Source organism: Chiroxiphia lanceolata, chromosome 13 (assembly GCF_009829145.1).
Source record: "Chiroxiphia lanceolata isolate bChiLan1 chromosome 13, bChiLan1.pri, whole genome shotgun sequence".
NCBI lineage: Eukaryota > Metazoa > Chordata > Aves > Passeriformes > Pipridae > Chiroxiphia > Chiroxiphia lanceolata.
In genome coordinates, this window is record NC_045649.1 from 14,184,033 (window position 1) to 14,198,021 (window position 13,989).

Consider the following 13,989-nt stretch of genomic DNA (forward strand, 5'->3'; position numbering starts at 1 on the left):
GTAAATGAGACTTTGGTGTGACTGTTCAGTAATTTAGTGCTACCTGTGTTCTGAAAAAGGCAAGTAAGATCCTAGGAAACAAGAATTGCAGAGTAGACAACAATTGGATAACTGATATACTGATGAATAAGTCTGGTTTGGAGAGGAAGAGGAATGGGGAGATAATCTAAGGACTTTACTTGCCCAGGGGTACAATTAATGCTACTTCAAAAATCTTAATGTTGCTCTGTATCTGTTGATGCTGTTCCTCTGAAGGGAACTGTTAAGCTGTTTTGTTTAGTCACATCCATAGCAGACATTATGATCACATTCATGTAGATACATTCATAGTGTAGGGATATGCCATCCTAGTTTATAGGACTTGCTAACCATGTTTGTTTAATCCTCAGTGTCAGTCCCTGTAAATTAGGAATTGTCTTTGCAATAAGTTTTGTGGTATCAAATGCAGTTACCCAGATGTTGTAGACAGGTGCTTTCTCCCCATCTCCCACTTGTTAGGGCTACAAAGTCATGACTCTTCCACAGCTCTTAATTACCTTTATTGAAATTTTACAAAGTAAATAATTTCAAAATACTGCCTGTAAACTTTAAGATCAATTGTACTGACATACATTTTGCCTGTGGCAATGGACAACTACAGTTGTTCAATAGCTCTCACTTGTCAGCAAAGGAAAGCATCTGTCAGGTTATGGAGTGAGTGCCAGTGACAGTGGTACAAACTTGTGTCATTAGTGATGTTCAAATTGACACCTTTTATGGGACAAATCCAGTCAGAACTCAGGAACCAGCTGTGTGAGCTTGTCCTGGGGCACAGGCAGAATGGCAGAAACACTATGTAATTATGTTTGTTCTTGTTTTGCACACTTAGGGTCAGTAGCAAGGCTGTAAATCTGAACAGGCTTTGAGCCATGCCATTCATGATGCATGACCTGGGAAATGTCTAGACACCTCACATAATACTTTTTTGACCACTGATGACTTGGTGGATGGATGGAGAGATCCAAGGGGTAGGGTAGGGGAAAACAAGGCTTTTTTTCTTTCAGGACTAACCAGAACTAGTAAAAGTCCGGTTAGAAGTGTTTTAAAAATTACTCCAAGGGCAGTTTACCTAAAGCTCTGTCTATAACAAGATCTGTCTGTCATAGATCTCACAGACTACTTAGGCTTACTCTATCCTTAACAGCAAAACATAGAGTAATGCCCCTGAGTCCTGTATGGAGAAGGGTTTTGACTAGAGTAGATTCCAACACTTAACAGCTGAGCCCCTTGGTGTCTTAGAGGGGTTTTGGGGTAAGATATCACTGATCCCAGATTAATACTTCATGGAATTCCTTACCAGCAATATTTACAGTTATTAAAAGTGACTCTAATTATTGGCCATGAATGTTGTATTCCGTTTTCAGCACTTCTATGCTAGTGCACCATTACCAGAAAATACACTGTTGGTGTAATTTTCCAAGGAGCTTTGAGAAATGATTTTGCATTCCTGTAATTTCTGCAGCTACATGGATGACTGTATTTCTGTATATTCATAAATATCTACACCTGCACGGACTTACCAGTGTTCCATAAAATACCCAGTGCACTTCATATTTGCAAATATTGCAATACTTGCCTTTTGGTGCTCCCACCAAAAGCAAGTTGGACCAATTGTCAGCCTTCATACTTCTCACATAAAAATATGAGGGTGAATTTTGGCCTTTCCTGGACACAGGAGTTTTATAAAGGCTTTCCTAAAGCTCATGTGACACAGTGGGTATAGAACAGGGTTAATGGCTGAATTCACCCACAGGAGCCAGAATGAAATCTCATAGAGGGAGTAGTGCACACAGTGCCCATGGCAGGCTGCTCTGATGATCATCAGGAGTGTGTACGGAGCCCAGCACAACCCAAACACACAGACAATAATTGCCAGAGACTTTGCTACTCTTTTGTCCCGGGAAAGTCTCAATCTATTTGCCACAGTGTTGGCAAAGTCCACTTTGGGGGCGTTGCAGCTGCTTTCTGTGGCTTTGTAGAAACCATTCCCAAGAGGCTTCATCTTCACATCCACCTGCAGGGGTGGAAGGTCGGGACTGACTTTCAGATTTAATGAGCGACTGCCACGCTCAGCTGAGGCTTGAAGCCTTGAAGTCTTTCTTGGGGGAGGAAGGCTGCTTGCTGCCTTCTTGTGTTTGTCTCTGTTAGCTGGCTTCACAAAAAATATAGCGTGTTCCCTTTTCTTCCCCTGGAAGCTCATTTCACAGTTCTCTTGACCAGGTGAGAGGCTTTCGTTTCTGAGGGATGTACGTTTCCTGATGTTGAGGTAAATACTTAAGTTAAAGTATGTAACAGTGATAAAAGGTGTAAAGAATTCAAAGGTAGAGGCAATCATCAGGAAATACCAGTTGTAGAAAAATTCTGCATGACACTCTCCTTCAGGGAGGATGCTCTTTTGGGCAATGTGCTCCCAGCTGAGAATGGCTGGACCATAGAGAAGAAAAGCAGCAATCCATACAGCCATCATCTTCAGTACTGCATTTCTGGTCATCCCTTTCTGAGCCCTGTAACTGACCTGAGAGAGAAAAGTTAAGTCACAAACATTACAGGGGTGTCAAACAGGCTGCCTTGGAATGTGGCCCTCTCTGTCACTTGGGAGGGTTGATGACAGAGTGGTTTTGGAAGGAGGGTTATACCAAGCTTTCCAATACCACAGAAAAATTATTTCTAAAATATCCATTCCAAGAAACGTTATCAAGGTGACTGGATAAGTTCTGAGTACATGTATCGGGTCTTAAAAGCTAGAAAAACAAATCTGTTTCACAGCAAATAACCACTGCTATTCCTAGAATTGGTTGTCAGCAGTTGCTTCACATTAGCTGTGATACCTGTTTACAGAATGGTTAAAAACACACCCCTTCAAAATTCACTTATTTTGAATTTTTAAGTAACTTAATTTGAAATACGTAAAAGGATTTGTATTCACAGAACACTCGTGCAAGTTCTTTCTGCTTTGTAGAGAGAGATTTTTTTCTTCGTGTGAAAATCATACACAAAAAAATTAATGTATAGCATCTATTTCCTGTTTGGTATACTTAATTTCATTCTTTCATAAAGTACTTGCAGAGTTCCTATCTGCAATTAAGATGTATAAATGGAGCGCTGAGGTCTGAAAAGTGCTTTACAGGAAGAGTAATTTCTGTTAGAAAATAGAGAAGCTAAGGTGCAAAAATAGTGAGTATGTCAGTAATCCATATCAGCAATAGAATTCATCAGAATCTTTAGATCATCTGCTTCTCAGTATTCTCATTCCCTGGTGTACTGGACAAATACTGATACAATCTTCACATCTCCAGTGTGACTGCACAGTGTTTGGAATATGAAGTCCTCAAGCTTGGATTGTCCAGGATTTACATTTACTGCCCCAATCTGTGGATCTTCATCTCCACAGCCAGTGCTGTTCTGGCAGAAGAGCCACACAGCTGAGGAATCCTGAGTTTGTCTGAATCGGGTCTGATTTTGCAATCCTTGACAAAGCTACTCATGATTTCAGGAACAGTCTTATAGGAGTTAGCATTTGCACTGAGAGGGAGAATAATTTGAAACTTCAGATGTTCATATGTTCTTACACTACCCTAATCCAACAGGCATTTTCTGTACTCTTGCTTGGGGAGAGATTTTTATATGAGGGGTTAATTTGAAGTATTTCCAAGTGGATGATTTTTTTCATTTATTCTGACCAGTTTCCCTTTCTGTTTCTGAAACCATCTAGTTTATATATTTATACTATGTGCACAGTCATGAGAGGTTGGTTAATGAAAGAAAATTCATGGCTAATTCAGAACCTAGAAAATAAAGGAATTCTGAGTGTTGACTGTTGAGAATTAATCTGTTCATTTATCCCTCGTCAAAAAGAAGTTGGTAAAACACCAAGGTGCATATAAACTGTTAAATTGATGCTGCAGCCTGTCTTTTTACTGTTTGTGATTTAAAATGAGCAAGGAAGCAAAATGAACATTTTAAGGAAATGGGGGTGGAATGGGTGAAACATAACTGAGAAGTGTGTGTGGAAGTGTGAAACCTGTTAGGTAAAATGTGTTATTTTGGCACCATCCAGGATACTTTGAGGCAGTATGGTCTAGGTGATAATGAAGCTGGCTTCTGATTTTGCAAAGTCTAGTCTTCCTTTTTTTGCTGGCTGACAGGCTGCAGGCACTGCTCAAGCTGTTCCTGTGGCCAGTACATGGAAATAGCATTTGCATCCTTAACCTTGATTTATATTCTGCCACTTTTCACCCAGCTGTCCACACCTAATTGCCCCGGGTACAGTTTGGTACCCACTGCAGGGAGCTCGCTCTGCCTCGTGCTGCAGCTGGGCTGGCTTGGGCTGTCAGTGGGCAACAAGTGCACTGCCGTGTTCTGAGGGAGCCGGACTAGTTCAGCTGAGTAACACTTTCTAAGCTTATCCAAAGTGTAGCTGGGGAGGAAGTAAGTACACCCTGTTCCCTCTGCACACACAGCCTGTGCCCGTTTCTAAAGCAGAGCACCTCTTCCACTGTAAAAGTGAGAAGAAAGGGCATTTTCTGCCAAAGCCGATCGCTCCCAGAACTATTTCCAGGACCGAGGGGAACTGCCTGCTGCGTGTGGTGTTTGAGAGAGGTTCGGGGGGTCGAGAGCCAGGCACCCTAAGCAAAACCTGCCCCCCCTCCGCAGCCCTTGGCCGGCCCTTACCGCTCTGGTGACACAGATGAACCTGTCGAAGCTGATCAGGACGATGTTGAAGACGGAGGCGGTGCACACCAGGTAGTCCACCACCAGCCACAGCTTGCACAAGCCCCGGCCGAGCCTCCACTCGCCCGTCAGCACGTAGGGGATGTAGAGGGGGATGCAGAAGCCGCCTGCGGACAGAGCAGGGCGGTGACACGGGCGGACCCGCAGCCCGGCCCCGCGGCGCCCCGGCACTCACCCACCAGCAGGTCGGCCACGGCCAGGTTGAGGAAGAAGAAGTTTCCGTGCGTGCGGAGGCTCCGGTCCACCACGAAGGCCAGGATGACCAGGGCATTGCCCAGCACCGTGGCCAGCACCAGCAGCCCCATGAGCGCGGCCAGCAGCGCGGCCGTGCCCGCGGCGAAGGGCCCGCCCGCCGCACAGGCGCTGCCGGACAGGTTGAGCCACGGCCCGTCCTGGTCCATGGTGCCCGCGGAGAGCCCGCGGCGCTGCCCGGTCCGGCTCCGGCTGTGTCGGCACCGCCACAGCCCAGCCACAGCCTCGCCGGGCGGAGCGAGGGGCCGGCCGGGCTGGGAGGCGGCGGGAGGGCGGGGCAGCCCTGCCCTACTCTGCTCTGCCCTCCCTCCTCTGCCCAGCTCTGCTCTGCCCTGCTCTGCCCTACTCTGCTCTGCCCTGCATAGCACAGCCCAGCCCAGCTCTGCCCTGCCCTCTCTCCTCTGCCCAGTTCTGCCCTGCCCTCCTTCCCCTGCCCTGCCCTCCCTCCCCAGCCAGCCCAGCCCAGCCGTGCCCGGTGCTGGGACGGTCCCGGTGAGCCCGAACTTCCCGGACCGCGGCCGCGGCGCTGGGAGCGGGGGATGCACCAGCACGATCCAGCCCACGACTAAAATCAGCTTCTCTGGGATTCTACACGGGGTGCAGCGGGAGAGCCCCCATCCCGCTGCCCGCGGGCCGGTCCCTGCCCAGCCCATGCAGTGACTGTCCCAGCGCCCGCCAGCTCTCCCGGCGCCTCTCCCAGTCTCATCCTCGTTCGCAGCCCCTGGCGGGGCAGTCTCGATTGCCTGCCCTGTTCCTGTGGTTCGTGCCCTACATCGTATCTGCAGCTCTTTCCCGTGGCCCTGAGGCCCCTCAGATGATCTCTGCTCTCTCCGTGTCGGGGGTCTCTCCTCCTTCTCGCCCTTGTGTTTGCCCCTCCTTAGACGATCCGTCTCCGCTGAGCTCTGCCAGCGGCCACTGCAGCCTTTCCCTCTGCAGGAGATCTAACAAGGGCTCACTGCTGTGCCTGGCTACTCGTTTTCACAAAAGTTGCAGCAACACTATTTCTGAGACCTCTCTTTTCAAAAATGGCAATGGACTTGGGCAGTGTTTTAAAGTGCATGGTAACAGTGATGTCAGAGAGCCAGTTCTATCTCAGAAGGCAGATCTGTTCCAGAAACCAAACAGAGGAGCAGCAGGAAGGGGTGAGACCTCCTTCAGCCTCTGGCAAGAAGGCTGAGGCAGCCTGGGGAGGAGGGGGACACAGTGACCCCTGAGTGAGCTGCACAGGCTGCTGAAGTCTGTCGAATCTGAAGGATAATTCAGAAGAGGAAATGCAGCTTTCCCTCTACTCTCCTGCTTTGGCCCACTGGATCTTCCTCTGCCTTAAGATATGAGGCCATTGATGGATGCGCTTTGCCTCCCCTTCCAAGAGAGTTCTGTAGAGACTGTAAGCCTCTGGGACTTGCTGCCTTCAGTATGGGCCCTTTGTCATCAAAAGACAACAGAACTTGCTCAAAACCAATGCATAATCTCCCCTTAATTCAGCCAGTGTTTCACAGAGGGTGAACTCTTTTATAAAAGATTTGCATAAATCGGCAGTTTGAAATTACAGGTTTAGAAGCAATCACAGCAGCTTTCTGAAGAGAACTATTCAAATAGACATCAGGTGGGACAACAGGAGCAGCTGAATAACTTCTCTATTATTTGTCTGAGCATGTATTCTCAGGGCAACAGTGGACTGGCCTTTTCCTCACAGGGAAATATCAAGCCTTTGTCAATGATGGAAGTACAAATTCCAGGCCAGTTAATCCCTATAAATCAGGAGCTCCACTGAGGATATTTTGCAATTTACACTGCTTATGATACAGCCTCTCTGTTTATGTCAGTCCAGAGACAGAAATGGCATCTGCATGTCTAATGTGTATGAGCAAAAGACTCTTTTTACATGCCCCTACATCATTATCTCCCTAAAGCAAAGAAGTAAAGCCACACAAAAGTAAAAGGAACACTGAAGCCTTAGCTTGTTGCCACATTGATTATTATTATTATTCCCTAATTTGGGGACTCATTTTCACTTCCCTTTGAGCCCAGTTGGCAGTTTTCCATTCACTTCAGTTTGGGCAGGATCAGGCTTGTTGAGAATTACTGCTACCTAATTGTGCTGTGCAATATGAAAGATAAAAGAGGCAGCCAATTGACACAAAGGAGAAAAAATAAATATCTCATCACCAGGAAAACATGGGAGAATCTATTCCTTCAGGAATGATTGCTATATTCTTTAACTCCTCTAAAGTAATTTTACAGCAGCTCAGTGAGTTGGCAGCATGTACACTTTTGTACTTTATTTGAAGTAGTTTTTGCAGTAGTTGTTTTACCTCCTGGCTGATTTCGAGATCTCTCTGAGTCCCATAATAACTACCTTTACTGCCTTGTGGTGCTCCTTTATTATTCCTGCTTTGACAAGATGTCTGCAGCTCTTAACAAAACTTCCTAAAAGCCTGAACCAATGCAGTCTCTAACTCTGCATTTTGGGGACTTATTGTTGAAGACTGTACTAATGCTGTCCAGAGACCCTGCAGGCAGCAGAGCCATGTGTGCACTACGTGGGCAGCACTCTCAGAACAGCAGGTTTTAAAATCCAGACTTCAGGCATTTCCTTTTTCCCTGAAAAAAAAGGATTTTTTCATGTCCTGTGAGTTAGTCTTTTTTACTGTGCTATGTCCATTTTCTTTAAAGAACATTAATTCTTAGGAGAAGACCTTCACTTTACTTCAAATTATATGTTATGGTGATGTAGATGTATGCACACACTGGGAAAAACAATCTTAAAATGAGCCCAGGAAAGTGAAAAGAGCTGTACCTCATGGGCTCCATTGTCCAAGCAGCCTGTCCCAGAGGGAGAACACTGATTAATGGATCCTGGCAGGATGAAGTAAAAGGCTGAATCGTAGTCTTCTGAAAACATATTTTCTTCTTGATCTTTATCTAATCCTTGGAGCAAGAGACATGAATTATTAGAGTTGGTAAAGAGGAATAATAATATCCTAAGAAAATAGTGTTTTCCAAGATATATCAATACTGACGTGGTCTGAAATTTTGATTTTTGTTTCCTGTGATTTCCTGATAATTGTTTTCATTTCCATAAGACTTTCTTCAGTGATTTTTGAGACCTGTCTGAATCATGCTGTTTCCCATGACTCCAGCATATGGGGGTGAGTATATCTAGAGAAATGATAGAGAAACAGAATGTTTTTTTCCACAGTGCAGATGGATAACACTTTTCCCAGAATAGGCCAAATTCAGCTTCCAAAAAGACTTGGGTAGCCACAAAGAGGGGGGTGCAACCCAGCTGGTTATGGAGCCTGTTGGGCCAGAGGATGCAGAAGATCTTCTCAGCTGGTGTTGTCTTTGCAGTATGATAACTAAGGTAGTAAATAGATTTACATCGGATCTTTGCCTAAATTTGAACTCAAAGCTAAACTGTTGTGTCTTTTGCCAAATACTATAGTGTACATAATGTCTCTTCCTCTTCTTATTATTCCTTATAAGGTTATTTAGTTAGGACTGGTACCCTGTATTACCAGTTCAGCAGTTTGGCATTTGTATCCTTCCAATCCTGGATACTTTGTGCATCAGTATTTCACTTAGGCAGTTTCATTTCTCTTGCCAGTATCAAAGGATGTCATCACTATTTTGTCTCTTGGCTGCACGTCCATAACAGAGGACTAAATGTTCTTTGGTTGCACTCAGTGAGAGCTTCCAAAAATATCTCTTAACAATGTATTGGTGACCAGAGCATTGTAAAAATCAGAGGTGCCCAGACTGTGGTTTATTTCACATACTTAGTTCCTTCTTCCTTAATCCTTAGAAAAGTTCCTTTTACTCCTGGCCTGTCACCTCTTTCCTTTGCACTGATAATTTCCAGATATATAATCTTGCTAATCTGCAACCATATTTCTAGCCAGAGTGATACTGAACTCCCAGGAAAGCAGCGTTTTTGGCATTTGGGTGCAATTGCACAACACCTTCTTTTACATTTGAGTGTGTCTGTGTTTTAATAAGAAGAGAGGAGAAGCTACAAACTGGGCTTCAGATCTGTGGGCTGGTGCTTACAAAACAGTCATCGATTGCTGTGAATATCTAAGGAACTCTTTGTTCAGGGCCTGCACCTTGCAAGAAACTGATTTGCAGGTACTAATGCGCTTCCCTACAGTAAAATAAATGTCATCTTGTCAGTGTGAACTCATTGGATTTTTACTTATTAAAGGAGATAATCTAGTATTTGAAATGAAAGTTCTAGGGAATTCATTTGTCTGATGAAAAACAAAGCACAGATTGAGACTATTTTTCTACCTCTGTTTGTAGTTTTTTTATCAAGTCCAATAAAAGTGGTTTTCTGCAAAAGAGCAGCAGTTGCCTGACATTCAAGCACCCTGTTGTTCCCTGTGCACTTTCAAAGGGGAGAATCAGTGTGGTGTATGAGCTGTCAAAACCCACGCCTACAAACTGCAGGGCAATGTTAATGGAATGAGGCACTCGGTTCATACTTTTGGCTTTGGAATACAATGGCACTCTTTATTGCCAAAAGGAAAAGCAGCTTTGCTTATCAGAGCGGCTGAGAGCTCTGTAGGAGTGAGCAGTGAGCAGGTGTGTGTGGCTGCTGCCAGCACACCCAGCAGAACACCCGGGGTTACCCCTGTAGAAGGTGCCAGGGGCACACGGAGGTACAGCCTGGGGGTGTTTCCTGCTCTCACTCAGCACAGCTGGGTGACCAAAGCAAAGCTGCCCCCTGCCCCAGAGGTACCAGCTGTTCTCAGAGGAGGCTTTGACCCCGCCTGAGTCGGCAGCAGGGGGAAGAGGCTGTTTGGCTGATTGGCATTGCAGCCCAAGGAATAAGCTTCAGAAGATCTCCTGGAGATGATTTCAACTCCATGGAAGAGCTGAGCCTTGCAAGCCAACACCTGTGCAGCACAAGCCCCTTTGAATGGTGTGGTGCTTGCTGAGGTGAGTTTTGGTATCGTGAACTCTGGGAAAAAGCACTTTTGCAGAACTGGTTCTACATAAATGCCTAAAGCCTTCCGTCACTGAGGTTTTCATCAAAGTCTACTGTGAACTGTCTTTTGTTTTGATTTTGGATTTCTCCTGAATTTGGTTCCTGCTGTAGATGATAAATCTTGATCCTTGTCTCTTGATGATTTTTTTCCTGTCTCTAACTTTGAATTATAGTGGGTTAAGATACCAAAAAAAAAAAAAAAAAAAAAAAGCCTGCTATTATTTTTTGTGATTGAGGAATAGATTTTTTTGAGCTCTTCTTTCCTCATCCTAAAACTTGCTCCTAACTTCAATCTCTTCCACAGCCAAACCCATAGTGTGATAATTAATTCTATTGGCCCTATTACTTTTTTACCTTAAGATCTTTACATAGGTGAAATTTGATTATATCACAAAGCATTTTAGGCTTGTGTTTCTTACATTTTACTTGTCTGTGATGTGATAGAGGTAGAACTGTTTAGCTCTCTCTTCATGCATATGTGTTCAGGATGGAAGCTAAAAGACAAGAGAAAACTGAACTTGAGTTCCCCACATCTCTAGAGAAGTGCTGCAGTGACAGCTATTGCAGGGAGGGGGGTGGGGGAAGAGGGGAACGTGCACTGCAACCTGATTATTTGGACATGTGCTTTGGTTTTCGATGTATAAGCTGTGGCTCTTTTTTCCCCTCCAAGAGAACGCTGTAGTTGTAGAATTCCAGCATATGCACAACTTCTTGTAAAGAAGATTTTACCATCTAAAACTGAGAAAAGAAGTAATTAAAATATGGTTTTTTGAGGGTTTCCTTTTGGCTTGTTTTTGTGGCTTCCCTCTCAGTGTGCTGAAGGTTTGCAGACCTTTCCTGAAATTGCCACACACACAGTACAACAGCTGAAGGGGTGGGAATGTCACACAGGGAGCCTGGCATCTGAGAGGCATTACAACACATTAATGTAGCTGTACAGGTTTCTTGGTATAAGCAGTTTCTTCTTGAGGGAATAAATATAATTTTCTGAAAGGGGAAAAAAAATAACAGAGCTACAGAGCTGGTATCTATGGAAACTTAAAAACTACTCTTGAGAGAGAGTTGAGGAATGGCAGGATGATAAGCATTAAAGACCTTAATGACAAGTGTTGGAGTTGACATGTCTCTCACAGGAGACTTGCAAACTTCAGGTTTATATATGAAAGAAATTCTTGATCAGAAGGACACTCTTCCATTGTCAAAAGAGCACAGACTCTACATAATTTATCAGCCCACAAAGCATTCTCTGAAGCCATGTGCTGGCTGTGTAGGAGAATGTCATTTAGAGAGATACAGATCATGTCAAAGGTGATCCAACCTTTTCCAAAGCTTGGAAAACTCACTACATGATATGTATCACATAAAAAGGCTCAGCTCCCAATGTGGCTCTGAACTAAAGACCAGCACAGGGTGACAATTAAAGAACAAGCTGTCAGACCATGAAGGCTTTGTTAACAGATGGTTACTGACAGCAGAATAATAGGGGACTTTAATGGGTATCCGCTACTTACATCTATAATAACAAAAATGCCCTTTTCTTGTTGATCTCAGGACCTGGTAATTATTGACAGGGGGGATTAGCTTGTTCTGAGATTTGCACTGTATTTTATAGTTATTGAACCAGTCCTCAGTGCCAATTCAGAAATGGGAATCCTATCACCTTTTATCTTCCTTCAGCTGTTAATATTAACATTTTTTTAACTCTTGATTTCATTTATACTGCCTTCCATGTTCCAAGTGACCTCATCCTTTTTATAAAAAAACATTTATTTTCCTAAGTCTTTCTCAAAAGTTTTGAGCTTTCAACTAAGAGATTCAAGGAATGACCTTTCAGTGTCTTACTCATAAAAAACAGCTTGTGACATTGCTCTGCATTTTCACAGAAACTTTCCCTAGAAACAGAAGTGCACAAGGGATGGGATTCTTGGCAATCAGCAGATCAGTGGTAATAAACCAACCAGAAAGTGTCATCTTAAAATATTCTTCTACTTAGTCATCTGTGATAGGGAACTAAGAAAAATTAGCATTGTTTTATTCCCTATGGCCATAATTTTATATGGTGATAGCACCTTCATTTTCTTATGCAAAATCTTATACAAATTTTGCTCCTAAGGTAGTGTCAGGAGAGATCCTCCCTGAACAGCCTTTTTTCTCAGCTGCAGAGGCAGCAGAACAGCACATTCATCACCAAACCCTGAGCAGTCTCCATTCCAGTTCCAGCTTCCTAACAAGACTACCTAAAACCAGCAGTGCTGCTTTAAATGAACCAGCTGTCTTTTCCAGCTGCTGCTTCAGCAGTCTGCGTGTCTCCATCTGCTTTGGTTCAACAAACCAGTCATGTTTTGAAGGATCCACTTCTATCCCCAGATAACCTAATGAGTTCAGGATCTCACTTGAAAAATAAGTATTTCTTCTTGTGCTGTTTGTTCCTAATCTGCATGGAACACCCAATGTTAAAGGTTCTGACCTGGGGAAAAGAAGAATAAAAAGAAGGTGACTGTGCACGTCTGTCCTGCGAGCACACTGGGTGAGGAGCAGTGTAGCTGTGGTGATGGAATTCTTTAGCTGTAGAGCTCCATCCTTTCCTTTCTGTGCAGCTTCCAGCAGCCAACTACCAACCTGCACTGGGTGTCAGCAGTGCAGTGTCTGAGTGCAGTGTCATGTGCTGCACAGACATACCCTCCATCTCAGAGCTCAGTTGCCTTTGTGTCAGCAAGAGAAGAATTTTTGTTTGAAGTACATAATTGGATGGGTCTTTCCATCTATGAGCTACTTTTCCTGGTTTTCCTGGTTCACATCTGCGATGTGAGGGTACAGTCCTGTCATCCAGCTCATTAATGAAGAGGTTAAACAGTGCCAGCCCACTACTGATCCCTGGGGTACAGCACTAGTGACTGCCTCAGCTGGACTTACACTGCTGTCAGCAACCCTTTACCCAGGCAGCTCCAGCAGGTTTTGATCCACAGTCTTATCTACTTCATACTTCATCACTTTGTCTACTAGAATGCAATAAAAGACAGTGCTTGAATGGCTTCCAGAAGGATTATCTCTGTCACCTTCCCAGATATTGAGGGAAGCTGACTGGCTTGCAGTGTCCTGCATCCTCTTGAAGATAGGAATGACATTTGCTTCCTTCCTTGAAACCCTCCTTGACCATCACTACCCTTCAAAGATAATCAGGAGTGGCCTCACAGTGACACTGAGCAGCTCTCTCAGCACTTTCCATCAGCTCCCCTGGACACGTGCATGTCCACTGCATTTAAATGCTCCCTGATTTGTTCCTCCCCTACTGATGGTATGTCTTCCTTGTTCCAGGCTTTCCCACTGGCTTCAAGGGCCTGGAATTTCTGAAGGTGAAGTCGTGGCCTCCCACAATGCTGCTGTGCTGTCTGGAGGTCCATACAGCCATAAATCACCACAGCACCCAGCTGAGTGCTCACGTTGAGGGCTGAGGCTTTTCTTTCCAACTGCTTTAGTTCAGCATTGATGGAGAAACAGCTCTATTTGCATAGTAGCAGATGGGAAAATAGGGGGGAATTAATCTTTGCAAAGGGATACTTACACAATACATCAAGCAGATATGACTTTTTTTTTCCTTTCAGAAAAGCAGATCCCAGGTGAAGTGTACCTTCATCTCCTTTTAAAGGATGAAAAAGCACTGGAATGTTGGAAGTGCCTTTCAAAACTCAGTTTACAAAAGAGCACTCTGGGTCGTGGGGCTGAGCCTCATCAGCCAAAGATGAACTCATTATAACCCCTTCATTAAGGACAGATGTTTGGCTATCCTTTCTTAAAAACATCTAATGCTGGAAGCTTCTCACCACTGCTCAGACAATTTCCAAAAGTATCCTTTTTCCTGATGTCTGGCATAATAATCTCAGTCCCTTTTTCCTAATGTCTAACATAAAAATCTCTGTCTATTCACTTTTTCACAGCTGGCTGAAACCATTATTTTGATCCTCTGGATTATAACA

At 44.3% G+C, this 13,989-nt stretch overlaps 1 protein-coding gene across 1 annotated transcript; it reads right to left on the minus strand.

The window, feature by feature from the left end:
• Window positions 1-520: 520 nt before the first annotated feature.
• Window positions 521-5,171, minus strand: LOC116793620 (histamine H3 receptor-like). The gene is made up of 3 exons (XM_032701570.1): window positions 4,946-5,171; window positions 4,711-4,877; window positions 521-2,554 (listed from the first exon to the last, which is right to left on the minus strand). Exons 1-3 carry the CDS (start codon window positions 5,169-5,171, stop codon window positions 1,670-1,672), a joined length of 1,278 nt encoding a protein of 425 aa, XP_032557461.1. The 3' UTR covers window positions 521-1,669.
• Between the last annotated feature and the right edge of the window lie 8,818 nt (window positions 5,172-13,989).